This window comes from Camarhynchus parvulus, chromosome 3 (genome assembly GCF_901933205.1).
Source record: "Camarhynchus parvulus chromosome 3, STF_HiC, whole genome shotgun sequence".
NCBI classification, from domain to species: Eukaryota; Metazoa; Chordata; class Aves; order Passeriformes; family Thraupidae; genus Camarhynchus; species Camarhynchus parvulus.
In genome coordinates this window covers 48,365,573-48,383,274 of record NC_044573.1, presented here as the reverse complement: position 1 = coordinate 48,383,274, position 17,702 = coordinate 48,365,573, and the positions used below count along the sequence as shown (strand labels likewise).

The window sequence follows — 17,702 nt, the reverse complement described above, 5'->3', positions numbered from 1 at the left end:
TGCACACAAAGGCAACTGACTTTGGAATAAAAATAAACAATTTAACATTAAAATCAGATCCCATCCTAAAAAGTCAGAGGTAGAAAATGCCATCCCACCTTTAAAAATCATGCTGATTTTGGATATTTTAGCGTGAGATGCTTGAAACAAAGATAATTCTAAAGATTTAAAATTACAGAAAAAGAAAGGATGAGAAATTAGCTAACTATGTTATCCTGATGTTCTGAAGTTTTTCAAAGATACTGCCAAAGGAGTTGAAAATAAAATTGACCAAAGCTTTTAGAAAAACTTGTTCATTTTTTCTCATTAGAGGAACATACAGAGAGAGAATGTTTATTTAATGGGGTTTTTAATATATTTTTCTTCTTGAATTAGAGATTATGAAAATTATCTCTAATTATCTCTAATATTAAGATACTTGTACTAACTGGTTAGTGCACCAAACTCAGCACCAAGGCACCAAGGATCTGTTAACTTGAATTCTGATGCAAGTTCTGCAGGGAAAAAAAGTCTGCTGAGTAACAACTTGCCTGATCTGATAACTGTGACTGACAACATGATGGGCTATACAGAAAGGGGCAATAAAGATGCTCTACTTACAAAGCAATCCATTTGGTATCTCCTGTCTTACTGAATGTGGAATGGTTTTCTGAAATCATGACAAAACATTGATGAATGGGCACATGCATTATTATAGGGTCAATCTCAAGGTAATGAGATACACAAAATTCCTAGTTATATTGTAATCCTGCCAATTATGAGAGTATTTCTAAAAAGAGAAATACTAAGAACAAAGAAAAGAGAAGGAGACAAGGTAAGATGAGTTCAGAGCCTCACAAGAGCATTGTCTTCATGCACCAAGGAATAAAGTATTTATTTATTTCGGTCAAAGTTCAAGAGCCTCACATTTTCTCAGTCCCCTTTATTTTCTGTATTCCCTTCATATTTTTAAACATCATCTAAGGGGTTAATGGACTTTTTTTTTTCCTATTTTACTCTGCATATACAGAAAAGTAAGCTGTGCCACACAATCCACGTGGTATTAATGGTCAGTAGGTATTTGTAGGTGAATGTAGGTTTTAGATATACAACTGAGTGGAGACTTTGCTGTTTGACTTTAAAATTGTGCTAGTCACCAATTTCTAATTCTGCCAATCACTGGAATAAACAATTAGAGAGACCTAAAGCATATTCATATACAGAATATTAAAGGTTAGGGTATTTCCCTTTTTTTCTCCTGATGGAGATGTGCCTAAAGACCCTATAAAAATTATATATTATGTATAAATAATTGTATATATATAAATTATAGCCATTCCATGAGAAGCCTGTAGAAACCACTAGCTCAGAAAACCCAGGCTTTGATCAACAGTAGGATGAGGATGGCTCTAGAGAGAGGCATGTTTGAAACACACCAGGAAGAAATTAACCTGCTTCCGTGTGCAGGCCCATTATTCCATTACCCTTCTGTTTGCACTTGGCAGTTGAAATGAATGTAATGATGATACTTCTGGTTAAACTGAAATGTGTCTCTTTATGAGAAGTAATTTGTAGGTGCTTTCAGAGCAAGATTGTAAAAATTGGGACCTTGGACTTAGACACAAAGATTTGAAATGGGATATACCAGCTCTCCCCTCCTGCTTATCAGTTTGACTGCAGCTTTTAGCAATCAAAGTTACTGCTACCTGAGAGCAGTCTTGGGTAGCCTCTGTGAAAGGAGTAATGCCCTAGTGCCCTCAGTGCATCCCACAAAAGAAAGGGCTTTTTTTTTTTTTATTTATTTAGCATTTCCCTGCATTAGGCAAGGCAGCGCAGTGCTTTGGGTTCCCTGTCCCTGCACTGCAGCTAGATACCCTGCAGTGGGAAGTGACAATCTCCATCTGTGCTGACTTTTGAGTGGGCACTGGGTCACACAGGGTTTTATGTCTCTTGAACTGTATGAAAAGCAGCTGGGTCTGGATTGTGGGTTTCCAGTGTCTGGGTGTTTGTTTGTTACTGGGCGCTGAAAATCCAGTAGGCAGAGGGAATGCATGGGATGGGGCAGAGAAGCCAGTCAAGAGCAGCAGGGAATGAGTGATACTCCTCTAACCACAAACATTATGTTTGCAGTACAGGTTTTTCACTGTAATGTAAATAAATAGGCATAAACACAAACCATACCTTTCCAACAAATCCAGTGCTCAGTGCTGCCTTACAGTTAGACACTGATAGGTATTGATGTCCATGTTTTTAGAGTGTTTGTCATCCATGAGCTGCAATTCTCAATAGATTCATAATTCCAGTTATCCAAATTTTTTGACACATTATTATTATCGTTTTATAAGTTAGAACCATTAATGACTTCATGCAGTGGTTTGGATTAAGCAGATCAAGGATAAATTAACTAATTTGCACTGAATCACCAAGGGAAGCTATGGAATGATCCACACCAGGCATCTTTGTTTTTAGGCTTCTTTGAAATGCAAAAATATAGCACACTATCTGCAAGGCCTTCCATCCTGCAATACAGAAGCAAAAGACCCAGTCCCTGTTCCACATGTACTGCACCAATCACAGGCTGAGGAAAAAAAATGTTAAATGCAGTTAGAATTACAATAATAATAATTTACAGGTACCAGGTTTTGTTCCTTTGAGGTATCTCTTTTTTCCTTGGGGGGAAAGAGTAAAGTAAGGGTAAATATCAAAGTTAGGTTAGGCTAACAAGCACATAGTCACTGTTTACTCTTGTTATCTGTAGTGCCTAGTAAACTCATGAGCTGTGTACTGGTAAGAAGAAAGACTTTTGAAGACAAATCTTCCTTGTTTCACATTGCTACCAATTTCTGTTCACCTGGAGATACAGAATAAGTATGTTGCCAAGCCCGTGCTTCCTCCTTTCTGCTGGCTAATAAATTCTGCACTTCCTTTCCTGCAGATTGCTGGCCTTTCTTATTTAGGTGGTGAAGTACTCAGGGTTGGGAATGCATCTAACCTTGAAAACATTTTGGGCTTCATGGCCTGAGGTCTGATAGGTAACTGAGGAATTGCTCAGCTACAGTTTCTCTCTGATACTGCTGAAACTTCAGACTAATGCTTATCGAGATAAATACAGCCACGTGTTCAGCAGCCTCACAGTACAGGTGAGCATGGATTACTTGCCTGTGCAAACATGAGTAAGTTCATTCGCAGATTGCAAATGTGGCAATATATTAATTAGTGTCAGCTAAATATTTTACTATCATTTATGTCTGTTCATACATCAAAAATTATTGCAGACACCCAGCATCAGCATATTTTTATTGATCCATAACTGTTCCTTTCTTGCCCAGCCGAAAACCACCCGGGAGTTGTCACTGCCAAGTGACAACTGCCAAGTGACCCCGTGAGATGAGGCACAGACACCTGGCCAAAGCAGGCGGATTGCGGGATAGTTGTTTCCGGCTGATTATAAGTTTCCTAAGTGCTTCTCAAATTTTGTCACACTTCCTGACTTCGGCGTTCATGGGACGCCGCGGGGCGCTTCACCTCCCGAGTGCTGCGCGACTGCGCTTATCTGGGGACGGAAGGAGCGGCGGGAGCGCACAGGTACGGACGGGAAGGCCCCGGGGAAGGAGGAGAGCGGGACAACTCTACACCACCACCTCGGGCGGGGTCCTGGGAGGAGAGGGGGCGCAGCCGAGACCCGCTCCGCCCCTCTCTCCCCTTTCCTTCCCCTCCCCTCCGCGCCGGCCCGGCCCCTCCCCGCCCCTCGCTCAGCGAAGGGGCCGCGGCCGGGGCGGCCCTCCCGCACCCGCGGCGCTGGCCCGGCCAACAAAGGGGGCGCCGGGGCCGAGGGAGGGGCCGCCGCAGGGCCGGGCCGCGAGGGGCGGGGAAGAAGGGGGAGGAGAAGGGGAAGGACGGACGGCGGCGGCGGCTCCTCCTCCTCCTCCTCGCCCAGAAAGTTGTGGGTCCGCCAGTGCAGCGCCGCGGGAGTCGCTGCCGGGGGACGGGGTGCGAGGAGGAGCTGGGCTGCGCCGTGAGGCAGCGCGGCCCCTCCCGCCGCCGTGCCCGAGGGGTGAGTGGCGGCCCAGGAGAGTTGCTGTTGGCAGCTGCCCCGGCAGCTCTGGGAGCGGGGCAGCTCTGCGGGCAGGCGGCGGCACCGCGGCACCGGGAGGGGCTCAGCGGGGAAAGTTTGTTCCCCAGCTCCGGTAATGCCGCGGGACGGGGGGCAGCGGCCGCGGCGGGCGCACCTGCGGGCGGGACGGAGCGGCCGCGGGGAGCCGGGGCGAGGAGCGGCTCCTCCGTAGGGGTGCCCGAGGGCGGCGGCGCCGCTGCTGCGGCCGCGCATCCCGTGGGGAGGAGGTGCCGGCACGCCCGGCCGGCTGCCGGGTCAAAATCCCCGCCGGGGGAGCGGGGGCGGCGGCCGCTCTGCCGGGGCGGCCGGGCGGGGGCGGCCGTGCCCGGGGCCTGCCCCGCGGAGCTCCGCTTCCCCCACCCGGGAGAGGGGCTGCGTGGCTTCTCCCCCACGTGGCTGTCCCGCCCTGGGCCGGCCGAGACAGAGCGCCTGCCCGTACCCCTGTGCCGTTGGCACACGGGAGCGGAGCTCCCTCGCTGTGCCACCCCTCGAGCGGGGCTGTCCCCTCCGTGCCAGCCGGGTGACCCGTGGTGGCGGTGGTGTCGCGGCGAGGGCCGTGTCCTGCTCCTCTGTCGCCCAAGGGTGAGTGAAGCTTGGCTTTCACGGCTGAGGATTCAGCTGTGCTGCTGCACCTTCAGGGCCATCCCACTTTTTGAATGCCACTGTAAGGTGTCCCGCTGCAGGGACACGGTGAATGGCAGATCGCTGCCCCGCGACTCGCGTGGGCATGGCCAGCAAGCCTCGATCCCTCCCATCGCACGCGGAGTCACACCTGGCATAGCCCCTGGAGTCATCGTGCCTTTCTGCTCCTATGCTGTAGGTGCTGAGCCGTGGCCCTCCATGGGAGCCTTTTCCCAGCAGATTTAGGGTCCACCCGTGGCACACTGCAGCCCACGAGCATGGCCCGTGTCTCCGAGCAGGAGGAAGGACCTGGCGGGGGACATAGCGAGTTCAGCGACATCATCAAGTCCAGATCAGGTAAACTGTCGAGGGGAACGGTGTTTTCCTCTTTTCTCCTCTACCCATAGCTTCTGATATAAATTGACATTTTAAAACAGCACCTTTCTCCAGCAGTTTTTTTGGGTGTATGTTGGTAGTACAGCTAGTGACTGAGGCTGTTCATGCAGCTCCTCTACTCTTACTGAGTAATAGTAATTGTAGAACTCAAGGTTTGTTTTGTTTTGGGTTTTTCTGTCAATATTAGTCAAGTCTGTTTATTTGGGATACACCTCTGGCATCATAATTACCTCTACTTGTGTAAATAGCCATGTGCTTAAAGTGCTCTTATGCAACCCAGTGTTGGTAGCTTTCATGTTTATTCTCAGGCACTGAAAATGGCAACTGTGGCTGCAACATTGTACCTCCTGGAAGTGCATCGCGGTAGTACTCATGCAGTAAATTAATGTGCTTCCTCCTTAATGTAAAACAGTTGTCTAAGGCTACTCACTCAGGCATTTCCTCCAGCAAAACATTCGTGTAACAGATCTGAAGGTTATTAGGAAAACGTGGATTTTGTTTGGTCATAGTGTGTTGGGTCTCCTGAGGCTCTGATGGATATTGGGATGAGTAGTGAGGTACCGTCACTTCAGCAGGGGGAGAACAGAGGTTTTGGAGGGACAGCTGAGAGTTGTTTAAACCTTGGTAGAAATTTGTGCTCCATTCAGGGTCTGGCTGCTGGACTCCTCAGCCTCACAGTCTGAGGCTGTGCATTTCTTACATGCAAAATGCTCCTGTTATCAAAAGATTTTCCTGTGATATCTAGCAAACCTAGCAGTGGTTTGTCTTTTTTTTTAAAGTTTTCCACATGTTAAAAACTGTAGGTCTTCAGATGGTTGTGATTTGATATGTCAGATTACATAGGATGTGGGTTTGATCTGGTTTGTTTCTTAGACCTTCGCTTTCTGAGTCTTCCTCTTCTGGAAGAGCAGTTTATGAAACAGATGCTTGTGGGTTTTTAATTTTGAATTCTGTAGTGTTTTTTGTTTTCTGCTGTTACTCTGGACATAACTTCATTTGATTGTAAGTGTGTAGTCAGTATCTTTATGGGCTTTGAGTGTGGGGATAGCTTGCAGACCATTTATATGTGTATATGTATGTAAGTACTACAGTTTTATAAGGTGTGTGAGGAAACATGGATGTATTGGAGGTTTTTAATGAATGAACAAATTGTACAGTAAGTTCTGTTGTTTTGTTTGGGGCTGATGATTGTAAATTTCCTGTTACAACCATATTGAATTTCTTCAGTGGAATGAGAAAGTGCTGTAAATTTGAATACAAGGCTAACAGACTTGTGCATTAATTTAAAAATAGTTAATGATGACTGATCTTAAATAATTATTTTCTAATTACTATGCTGGTTAGGATCTGGATGTGTGATTTCTTCAAATAAATTACTGTACTACTGTAGTTCAGATCTGAACCATAGACTACAAGTAAATCTGCACGAGGGTTTTTCTAATGAAAGGACTGAAGTTTCCTGAAGCCCAGGTGACAGCAAATTTTCAGGACTGAGCGGAAGATATTTTAATTTTCCTAGATATTATGGAAAGAGAATGCTAATTTTGATGCTTAGAAAGGAAAACTGAGGTTTTTTTTCTGGGAAGATTTCTCCAGCATGAGATGCTTTTCAGTCTAAATGACTTGAAATACAGTGGAAGTGTTATAACTTAGTAATATTTGGGGTAGCTAAGGCCTCTGCAAGGCTTTTGAGACTCGAGATCAGAAAAAGGCAATAATTTGCTGTCACAGAAAATAGGGCTGCTCTGTTTCTTGTTGCTCTGTAAGTTCTTAGCACCAGTGATGTGGGAAGTCTCTTAACACTTTGGTTAGGGAGCACATGCAAATGTGTAGTGAATATTTTCACTGAATAAATAAAATACAAAAAACACGGTGGGTGAAAAACTCTCTACATGATTTAATATGTGATCAAGTTATTTAATATGTCATAATATTTTTTGAGTGTGTATTATTCCTATGCATTTTTAAATAAGCATACTGAAAACAGTTTACTCTATTCTTGTAAATAAAAGAAGATAGATGTATAATGTCCTGTGTAAAGATCACTTTCTCTGTGTTCTCCTAGGCAATTCTGTTTGTCTATTTCAATGTTTGTCTTCATCTCTTCTGAACAGATCACCAAGCTGTCAGATTATTGTGGTTATTTAAAACCATTCACGTTCTAGAAGTGATGTTTAAGATCTATGGCGGAGTCTTTTTTGTTGTTTGTCTTGTAACAATTTGGAAGGAAATTATAATTTGAAATGCCAGAATCTTTCTGGGTCAGACCTTAACAAAGAGTGGTACTAGTAAAAATGTTTCTAAATATTTTGATACAAATGTAAACTTTAGTCTTTAGCAGCCTGTCTACCGAATATATTGGCTTTTTTTGTAGTCATTGCTGCTTTAGTTATCTTGCTTTCTAAAACTGTGAAGCAGCTAGAAAGCCATAAAGGTGGCACTGTCAGTACAGGCAGTGTGTTGGTTATTGAGCTTTGATCTGAAGTCACTCTTATGAGGCTGTATTAGGACTCATAGTTTTACACCTGCTCAGGGCTGCGTGGGGCCCATCTATGCTTGTTTTTATTAGAACAAGCTATGTGAATTTTTCTTAGACTTGTAATTGGGAAGCTGCCAGTGTGCCACATGAAGGATTTAGGAGAACTGCAGAAAATAATGATTTCTCTATAGACCAGTCAAAATAAATTAACAGGCTTTCCATTTGTCACTTTTACAAAAAAAAAAGGGGGGGGGGGTTGCCATAGGATTTCACAGATGGGAAAAAGTAATTTTGCAAGTATCTCACTTGTTCTTTGCTCTCAAACTAAGAGGATGAAGGATAAAACACTTTGAATGGGTATCTCTGTATGTTATTGATTATATTGGAAACACTTTTTCCTTCAGTGGTCAGGAAAGAAACTTTAAATGAATGTGCTATAATCTGTTACAAGTGATAAGTGCCAGAGTAGAGATTTTCTGTGCCCTTAATGTCACTTCTGTGACTTGTGATGAAAGAAAAGAGACTTTTCCTTGTGGTCCAATTAGTATTTATTGTTTTCTGCTTTGGATATGGCTCCTCTTTGATTAAGTAGTCTGTTACTGATCTACATGTAGCCACAGGTTATCTTTGAAGAGACCTCTTCTGCACTAAGAATAGTATTTGATGGTGACCAAAGCTGCCTAAAAAATAACTTCTGGTTATTGAGTTCATAAAGGAAGCTGCTTTTTTTCTCAGAAAGACCAATGATCTGTTTGCCTCCCTTCTTTCTGTACCAGTGGTGGATGCTGGTGGCTGAGTGGTGTTCAGTGGGTAGAATACTTGTTCCTGGATGGTTATGTTAGGTTTATATATTTATAATTTGTAGTATTTAGCATATTACCCTGTACTATGCCTGTGTGTCTATATAATGACTTTTTATGGAAAAGCAGTTTTCCTTTTTATTAACTTACCTGTAGTATGAAGTAATGCGCGTGGAGCTGATTTATATCTTTGAAAGGCCTCTTGTGCAGATAGGTGAGCTTTCCTTATTGCAATAGCTTTCAGGAAGGAATGCTGTGGGATGATTGCCTTACAGTGGTGAAAACAGTGCTGTCATCACAGGCTTGAAAAACAGATGAGTCTTTGCTATGATTAATTATGGAAAAAAGACAAACTTACTTAAAATCTGTCATGGGAGCTTGGAATGGTAATATATAATTAAACAGTAAGACATAGCTGGAAAAACATTTTTAGAAGATTGTGCCTCTGGTGCATTTTAAGATATGAGCTCTCTCTAAATTGAAGGGAATTTAATTCTCAAATATATTTGACTGAAAGACTGCTTTGAGAAATTGTAACTTAGTTTTGGACTTTTGGGGCAAGGCTTATTCTGAGAACTGCTGCTGTTGTCTGTCTGTCCTCTTGCCCTCTGAAGCAATGCTTACTTGGCTGGCAGACCCCTTGCTCCTGGGGAGCTCCTGGGGTCTCGCCGGCCCCATGATGCCACAGGTCACCCTTGGAACCAGTTCCGTGTGTCTCGGTGCCAGATAACTACAGGCCAAATGTGCTACTTCTCCTTTTCCATTTTGGCTCTGTTGGTGTGAAACTGTCAGGAGTTGTCATAGTTGCATGTGGACCCATAGGATTCTGCCAAGTGGATGCAGAGTTGGTGTAGCCAGATTTGCACTGTGTGAACTCTTCAGGGACATTTGTGCAGATAGGGTGTTAAAGACGAGTGACAAACTTGCTCTCCTTGTTTCTAGCCACTGAAATGACTTAAAGACTAAGCCTTTGGGTTGCTGTAGCCTGGCTTCTTTCTGTCAACTGTATAGCTTCCTTTTCTTGGGCTGTCTGGTGGCGACAGATCGGATGCTGCAATGAAGACAGTTCTAGGGTATTGCCTAGCATTTATGAAATGACAGATATAGAAGTACCAGGCTGGTTTCTTCTAGCATCTTGATTGGTAGGTGAAGAAATAACATATGCTGCTCCGTGTGTTTGAAGCACGACTCTGCCTTGGAATAGAAATTGAGGCTCCTCAGGGAGGGGAAAAAAACCAACCCAAAACCCAAACCATAAAAGCAGCCCATTGATTTGCATGTGCTCTGCCAGGAAAGGAGGATGCAACCCTGAACAAGAACTGCTACGTAAGGCACTGTGTGTAGTGTGTTAAATATTTCTAAAGAGGTCTAAAAGCTGGTGTGGGGAGGGGCTGCTGCTGTGGGAAGCCCTCCCTGATGAGGATCCTGTGGAGGAGGGGTGCCTAGGTGAGAGGCAAACTAGGGGCAATGTGGGGTTTCTTTCCACCTATTCCCAAGTGCCCTTTGGAGCACCGTCCCCCCTTCTCCCCTCAGGTCTGGGGAAAGAAGGAAGACTCTCATACAGTAGCATGAAAATATTTATCATGTGCTCACAGCATTGGGTAGCTTAGCAGAAAATTAGCTGGGCTGTGTTAATACCTCTGAGTAACTTGATCCTAATTTTGATTTTCCCCTAGACTGTTTCTCCTAGTAGAATCACTTGTCCATGGTGTGTGTTGGGGTTGATTCTTGTGAGCAGGTTAGAGTAGGGAAGTGTTGTTATTAAAATCTTTTGAATACAATTAGGGAATAGGTACATCAATGTAGGCATGGAAGGGGAAGAGCACGTGGGCTTGAGCTGAACTGATGTTGTTTTAGGCCAGTGTATCTGCTCTGCTGCCAGGTAGCAGTGTGGCTTGGTGTGCTCAGAGCCTGCATGATCTGCTTTTCAAGTGTTGCACAGTATCCATCTTTCAAAGGAAAGTGCACAATTAGAAAAACACAGCTGATTCCACCTATCTTGCAAACTGAGGCACTCCTAGCATGAAGTTGTGGAGAACTGCATTTATTTGGATGCCTTACTAACAGTCTGAATAATGAATAACAGGGTTTAAACATTATGAGGTGGGAGGGAGGAGTTTCAATGTCTGACTCCTTATTGTGTTGATGAAAGAATAACTTATAGTGCCCTTTTTATGTCTTTCTCCCCTCCCCCACTGTGTTCTGGGGATGCAGCTGAGCTGTAATTTCAGAAAGTGACAGTATATTCTCAGAAGAAAGCTGGGAGTTTTAAAGGTAGCAACAGAAATGACAGCCTAAGGAAATAGAATAGTCCGTTGGAACCTGTGGGTGTGACAGAAGCAATGACAGGGCTCTGTTGCAAGCTTTAGTTTTGAGAATGAGGCAAGGAACTACTAATTTGTAAATATACTCAGCTTCAAAGTCAGTGAAATGTGGGCCGTTGAGAAGGAGGACTCGAACTGCCATTTATTTATTTATTAGGATATGATGTCTCTGAGCCTTTTCTTTGAAAAGATATCCACCTGATAACTGCCTTGGAGAGAATAAAAGGAGAAAGTTTGATTATTGGCCCTCAGCTGGGCTCAGCCCTGAGTGAAGCCAAAAAGAGAAATTCACTGAAATCCAAACACTTGGAATTATGTTTTGTTGTCTCTGATCTGTGAGACCAGCAGGCAGGGGCTGGTACAGGGTCACTGCCCCTGACTCCAGGTGCATATCCTAGCAGCTGAGGGACACTGACATTGACACTGGTGCTTGCAGAGGCTGGGCCAGGGCTGGGAGCTGGTTGTCAGTGGGGAGGCTGCTGGAAGATGGTCAGCTCTAACAGAGGGTGTGGGCAGTTCCAGTTCCTTCAGCCAAGGGCAGGGTTGAGTTTGGGTGTGTTTTGGGCTGCATCTTCCCTCTGGCGGCCTGGCCAGCTCTGGATGAGAGCTACAGCCATGCAGAGGAGGCTGGTTATCAGTGGATACATCTACAGCTGTGGCAGTGACTTTGTGAAGGTTTCTTTGAGAAATATGTTCACTCTTTAATAAAATGCATTTTTAGATATTCATTCATCTGTTGAGTAGACCGGACAGATGCACCGTCAACCATGTTGAGATGCCAGAGAGGAATAATGTGAGAGTTATTATTTGAGAGTAGCTTAATTATAGTTCCTCCTGTAAGGAGGCAGCTCCTGTGCCGGGGAAGCATTCTCTAGCAGCCTAGCATTGTTTCAGGTGTGTGGATCTTCTGCTGGATATGGAACAAGTGGTGAAGAGCTGTTGAATCTCTGTCTGGTGGGAGATGGTGACTGTGTGTTTCAGTACAAGACCAACCTCTATCTCAAAAGCACAGGATGTGTGATGGGAGGAAAGGATCTGCCTACATGACAGAGATTAGATATGTTATGTATTCTTAAGGTTATTTTGATGATCAGTATAGGGAATGTACAGCAGTACTTTTCATCCATAAATTGATCATAAAGTTCTTTTCTGGACTTCAACATCATCTCGTTATAAATGAAGAGGACCTAGCATCCAAAAAATGAAAGATTTTGTAGTGGAATTAGATAAACACATGAGGACAGTCAACAGCTTATGCATTTAGCTGTGGAGAAACATGCAATTAAGCCATGGAAGAACATGCTTTGATGGGTCTATGTAATTAATTCCACAAATAACTTTAGTTAGTTCCCATGTGCTCTGCTTTTATTTCCTAGCATTGAAATGTGTTTTTTGGCCCCCCACAACCCCCCAGTTTAGATCATGGCAGAGGACCAAAGATGGAATATGCTCCTAAAATGTTATGTTAGAAATTATTGATGAGAGAAAAGTGATATGGTGGGTAAATTCTGAAATGTTTGGCCAGCTATTTTTATTCTTAATTTACCACATTATCCTGGATGAGCAAAGAGCAGCAGTCTGTGTATGAATAACAATGGGAATTTATTTGAGCATTTTATGGGAGGACACTGGGAATAGAGCAAAGCCTTTTGGTTTCTGTGTTGTTTTAAGAGTTATATTATAAAATATGATTGTATTAACAAAAGAGAATAAATAAAGTAGTAGTTAAATGCCAGCAGACCAAAGCCTTTCTATTGCTTCTTTCCAGGTTTTTACTTCTGTTACAGCTTTATAATGAACAACAGCTATGGTCAGCATAAATCATTTCCAGAGAGAGTTCATCACCCTTATTTTCCTGGTTTCCACATGTACATCTTGTTCTTGGATGAGGCTTCTTGTGGAAATTCACGGGAACATATTGTGTTAACACCATGTATCTTTCAGCTTCCACAGTCTTTTGTCAAGAAAGTCTGGTGGTGTCCTTCAGAATATGGTTTTGTTCTCTTTGGAACAGTGATGTATAATTGCTTTGCTCTGAGTGCTTTTCCTCTGTGCTTGGGAATTTTTCTCTTGGACCTGGCTGTTGCGCCTAATTCAGAACTTGTTGGTGTGATTTATTGAGCTTAAAAAAAATAATTTTCTTAACTTAGTTAACACACTTTTCATTTAGACTAGAGATTATTAAGTTTAATCAGAGAGTTAATAAAGTATTCACTCTGGTCTTCGTACTCAAAAACCGCATTTACGCACTTTGTAATCTGTAAAGAGGAGTCCTCTGTTTGGCAATGTCACTCGCACAGTGCCCAGGTACTTGCTGGTGAGGATGCTGTGTTTCACTGGCACGCTGAGATTGGGAGCATTGAGCTAATTCAGGACAAAAGGACATTTTTAAAGAAACACCCACCCCTGCCAACCACCAGTCATTTGAAGATTTATTAAAATTGTGAAACATGCTTTTGGAAGGTTACATTGTTATCTTGACAGGGCAAGTTAAGTGTTGACAATTGTATGAATGTGGAAGTGGTTTTATACTTAAGTGCACAATCACTATATTCAAAATGGAAAAGGAGAAAGGGAAGAGAAGAGTTTAAATGGAGTTTTGTCCATTGTCAGAAATCATACCATTCTGTGTTAGAATTATTTTTATTTTCAAGGCTATTGAAACCCAGTTCAAGTTCATCATTTGCCCTCTGAATGTTAGCTGGAAGTTCCTTGGTTACAGGAGAATCAGTACTGAAAGAAAGGAGATTGAAAGAACTCTGCTATTCATAATTTTAGTGAAATGTTTTACAGTGTCCATAGATGTCAGGCTTCTAACCTGATGTTCTTCACTGCTGCTGCTCCAGATCCCTGTTGCTCTCCTCTTTCCCCTCCCCAGTGAAGAGCAACATGTGAAACATAGAGGTTGAGTTTTTGCAAGTATACTCCAGTGCTTGCAAGAAGCTTCCAATGCCCAGGTGCATCATATCACTATTTGGAAAAATTGTTTCTATGTATATGCTTTTCTTGTACTTTCTTATCCAAAAAACCCCAACCTAGATCAGTCAAGGCTTAGAGAGCGGTTGAGATGCATGGATAGAGTGACTGCTGCATCAGCCACAGTGGTGTCTGTTACTTCAGTCCTCCTGCAGAGCCTCTCCTTGAATGACACCTCCGTAGAGTTTAACGAAGGTCCTTTTATGCCTAAAGGATTAATGCACTGTCTTCAACTTTCTTACACATCATAGCAGGAGGGAGCATGAGAACCTGCATTAAGACTCAGGACTGAATTCTTGGGGTCTTTATGTAGATCTTTCTCTGGAGAGAAGTGAGGCATGGACCTGAGAACCCAAATTTTAAATTTTTTTTTTTTAATCTAAAGCAGCTCTTTAGAAAGGTTTTCATTTAGGCTATAATGAAGTTAGTGGTTGCTAAAACTTGGGAAACTTGAAGTTAATGGATTCCATGTAAACTGTATTTTGTTGTTCATATTTGTTTTACGAGGAGAAATAATTTCTATACTAGATGTTAAGGTTGTCTTCCAACTCTTTGAGCTGAGAATTTCCTGACTGAGACCTTCTTTACCTGTAATCTGCTGGAGTGGGTTTTCTGTCACTACATGGTGAGTAACTTCCCCTTCTCAGCAGACAGTGTTAAATATTTCATCATTGGTAAAAGATAGTAGTTACTTTGCTTACATAGTGACTAACAGTATTGGGTGTGTTCATCTCCTTGAAGAAAACAGACGGACTGTACCTTTTCTGACTTTGAAAAACAAACAGACTAGGTCTAATAAAAAACCCCCAAACTCTCTGGTTTATGAGATCAGTTATTTTTGAGCAAGGTGCGCAACAGGGTTATGGTGTGACAGCTCTTTGTGTGTTGTAGGGTACCATATCTAAAGAAAAGGAAGTGTGTTCACTCAAGCATTTTTCCTTCCCTTAGGTAAGGGTGTGTGCAATAGGATGAAAGAACAATACCTGGCCTTGCAAAATGGGTTGCTTTTGGAGAGTGATTAATTCTTGCTTGTTTCTCCCTCTTGGAGAAACAGTGAAATTAATGCTAGGAGTGTAGTGGTAAAGGTGGAATCCCATGGTCAGGCACGTCTGAGGCATCAAATGGGACAGTGTCTTGGTGGTAACGTGCCTTTTTCATGTGTCATACTGTATAAATTACAGTCCTGAGAATAGATGGAACAAACTGGAAAAGTGTGTACTGGACTGAAGCAAACTCTGTGCTTATCTGTCTCCTGTTAGCCCTAGTGGTAGTCTCCCATCACCTGTGAGACTGGGATATTTTACTTCTCAAATTGAGACTCCATTTTATAAAGATAAAATATATTAGCCTGCTGTCTGTGGGAGTGTATAAACTTGCCTCAATGTAGCTGGTTTGGCTGACAGAATCTGGGGTTGAAAGAAGATGCTTTGGAGCATTTAACTGGATTTAAAAGGTGGGATCTTGAGTCTGAAGAGATGCCTGTATTAGAAAGGTTTTGTGGCACATACAATCCAGGGGTACATGTAAAATATGAACATAGAATGGTCAGCTGGGCTGATTTAGAGCCAGGGTGACTCTGTGCTTGCTGGAGACATTGATTTATTATTATTTGTCTTCTCTCTGGGGATGATTTGTGACTGAATGAATAATATTTAAAAATAGATGTCCTGTTCAATTCCAAGTATAAGGCTAATACTTTTTGAACATGTTATGCAGTTAAAAATAATTATCCAAAATAAACTAAAAAGCTCTAAGCCTTTCTTGCTGAAAAACATATTTGTGTTCTTTCCAGAAGTTGCTCTTTTTTTTGGGTGCGCATGTTCTGTTACTTCCTTTACCTTGTTCAACTTCATGATTTTTCTCCCAGTTGAAGGAAGACTGCAGTGATGGATCGTGTGTTGCAGAGTGTGTGGGGAAAGAGCAAAAGAGCTGGAAGTACCTTACCCCCCACCCCTTGCTGTCATCTTGGTATGAGGGAAGGGTAAAGGGATGAATGTGGCAGGGCTGGTTCCCACTGCCCTGGGACATGTCCTGATATGTGGCAGGGCTATGTGCTGACACGTGAGGCCCCCTGTGCTTCTGTTTTTTAGGCAGCATCTCCTCTGTGCTGTGAACAGAAGGCAATTAGAGACAGTCTGAAAATCTAGTGAAACAGGTGGAAAATGTCATACTCTTTTTTTTTTTTTTTTTTGCTGGACTCTGTTGCCTCCTTGGCTTCACCTTCCTGTCTTGGCAGGTATTTGTAGGGAAAAAAGGGATCCTCAAGGATTTAGCTGCTGTTTTAGATCATCTTCACAGAAGATAACTCCAGTGAAGTCAGGATTGTTTGCAGAGGTCTGGCTGTAGTGGAGCCTTGTGCTGGGGTGCTGGCACAGACGGACTGCATGGCTGTCAGCATCTGCCTGCTGTGCAAGCACCTGGTTCCTGGCCTGGTCCCCGGCCACTGAGCACTGTGAAAAATGCACATCAAAAGGGATCACCTTTTCCAAAAACTGTCTGGGGGCATATTTGGAGTTGTATCTGTGTGTCCTGCCACTGCCTCATAATTAGAGCCCTCGTGCCAGCTTGTCACTGTTGACAAGTTTCTGTCACTGTTTAAATTTTCAAAGGGTTCAAACTACTGACCTTTCCACTGAGTGCCTGACTGCAGTGTAGGATGAGATGAGGCCCATTCCTGATGTATTGCACAGAGAGAAGGTGTACCAGGAAGTGAGTGGGGGGCCAGAGAGCACTGAGGGCATTTTGTAATAAATTAGGGAAGTCCCAAAACTTTCTGGGCCAGGGTTTTTGTGTTTGCACGTGTTTCTGCCCTGGATAGGTACTGCTCAATGATTATGTCCAAAGATGTAGGCCAAAAAGAGGAATTTAGTGGTGGACTTGGCAGTGCTAGTTTAATGGTTGGATGACCTTAGAGGTCTCTTCCAACATAAATGATTTGATAATTCTGGAAAACTTGCTGTTAAAAGATGCTGGTCTAAGTGGAAGAGCAGGCTTGCGGTAGAGTCTTGATACCCCTCTTCCAGGAGAAAGACATTATAAGGACATTAAGTGCTGGAGAAAAGGAGAGTTGCTCTCCTTTTTCTTCTCCAGAATAAGACAGCCACAACAAACCCCTCCATTGCCCATATTGACAACCATCCAGCCCTGGCAATGGTTGCAAGGATGTAGTGTTACCACGATAAACAGCCATTGTGTTGAAAGGGGGGCATGCCAGCACGCAGGGACAGTCCTGATACATTCCTTTTAAAAACCCATTGCAGGAGAAAGAGGGATGTCATTGCTGTAGTTGTTTACCTGAAGTGAGATAATAGTCATGATACTTAAATTTGTGTCAGAGTCCAAATAAATGAGATGCTGAAAAAGGAGGAGAGCTTAGGGCTGTATATAGAAGGGAAATATGTCACCACATAGATAGTGATGGACCTTTGACAGGAGACTGAGTCCGTGTTTGCCTGGAGGAAATGTGGGGGATATGTATGGGGAGCTATTTCCTTGGTTTGCCTGGTACTGTGATGCTGGGTATGCACAGTATGGAGTGTGCTAGCTCAGGGATGGTGGTGTTCTGACATTGAGGTAACAAGTGTGCTTAGAGGGCCATTATGTAGGATTATCCTGGTTTAATGTCTTCTAGCTTTATGATCTCTGTGTTGTGTTCATTCATATCCTGAAGTGAACAATGTGGCATACTGTGGTTGGCCCATTTGAGGTCTGGGTCTTGATTACTTCCTGGGTGAGGTTGCTATCCTTGGTGTTCCTGAATTCCCACAGGAATCTCATGCTATGTGCATTGTGTCAGTAAGTGCAGCTCTGCCCTGAAGGGGAATTCGAGTGTGGTACTTCTGCTCCAGGGCACTTTCACATTGCAGGAGCTCTTGCATTTCACAGGTACTTTAATGTTGCTCTTACTGCTTCACTTGATGCTACATCTAAATTAGAGGTTACTGGATTAGGTCAGGGATTGCTCTAGCATGCAATGCCCCCTTCTGAGCCAGATAAATTTTCTTCAGTAGGAA

At 43.3% G+C, this 17,702-nt stretch overlaps 1 protein-coding gene across 2 annotated transcripts in view; it reads left to right on the top strand.

The window, feature by feature from the left end:
* The first annotated feature begins 3,865 nt into the window (after positions 1-3,865).
* The window catches only part of UTRN (utrophin), a 342,692-nt gene continuing 328,855 nt past the window's right edge, over positions 3,866-17,702 (top strand). Inside the window, exons 1-2 of one of the 2 annotated variants that reach the window (XM_030944526.1) lie at positions 3,866-4,033; positions 4,914-5,071. In XM_030944526.1, the coding sequence (XP_030800386.1) occupies positions 4,993-5,071 (79 nt within the window). In that variant the 5' untranslated portion in view covers positions 3,866-4,033; positions 4,914-4,992. The other variant, XM_030944527.1, reaches the window with a different exon arrangement.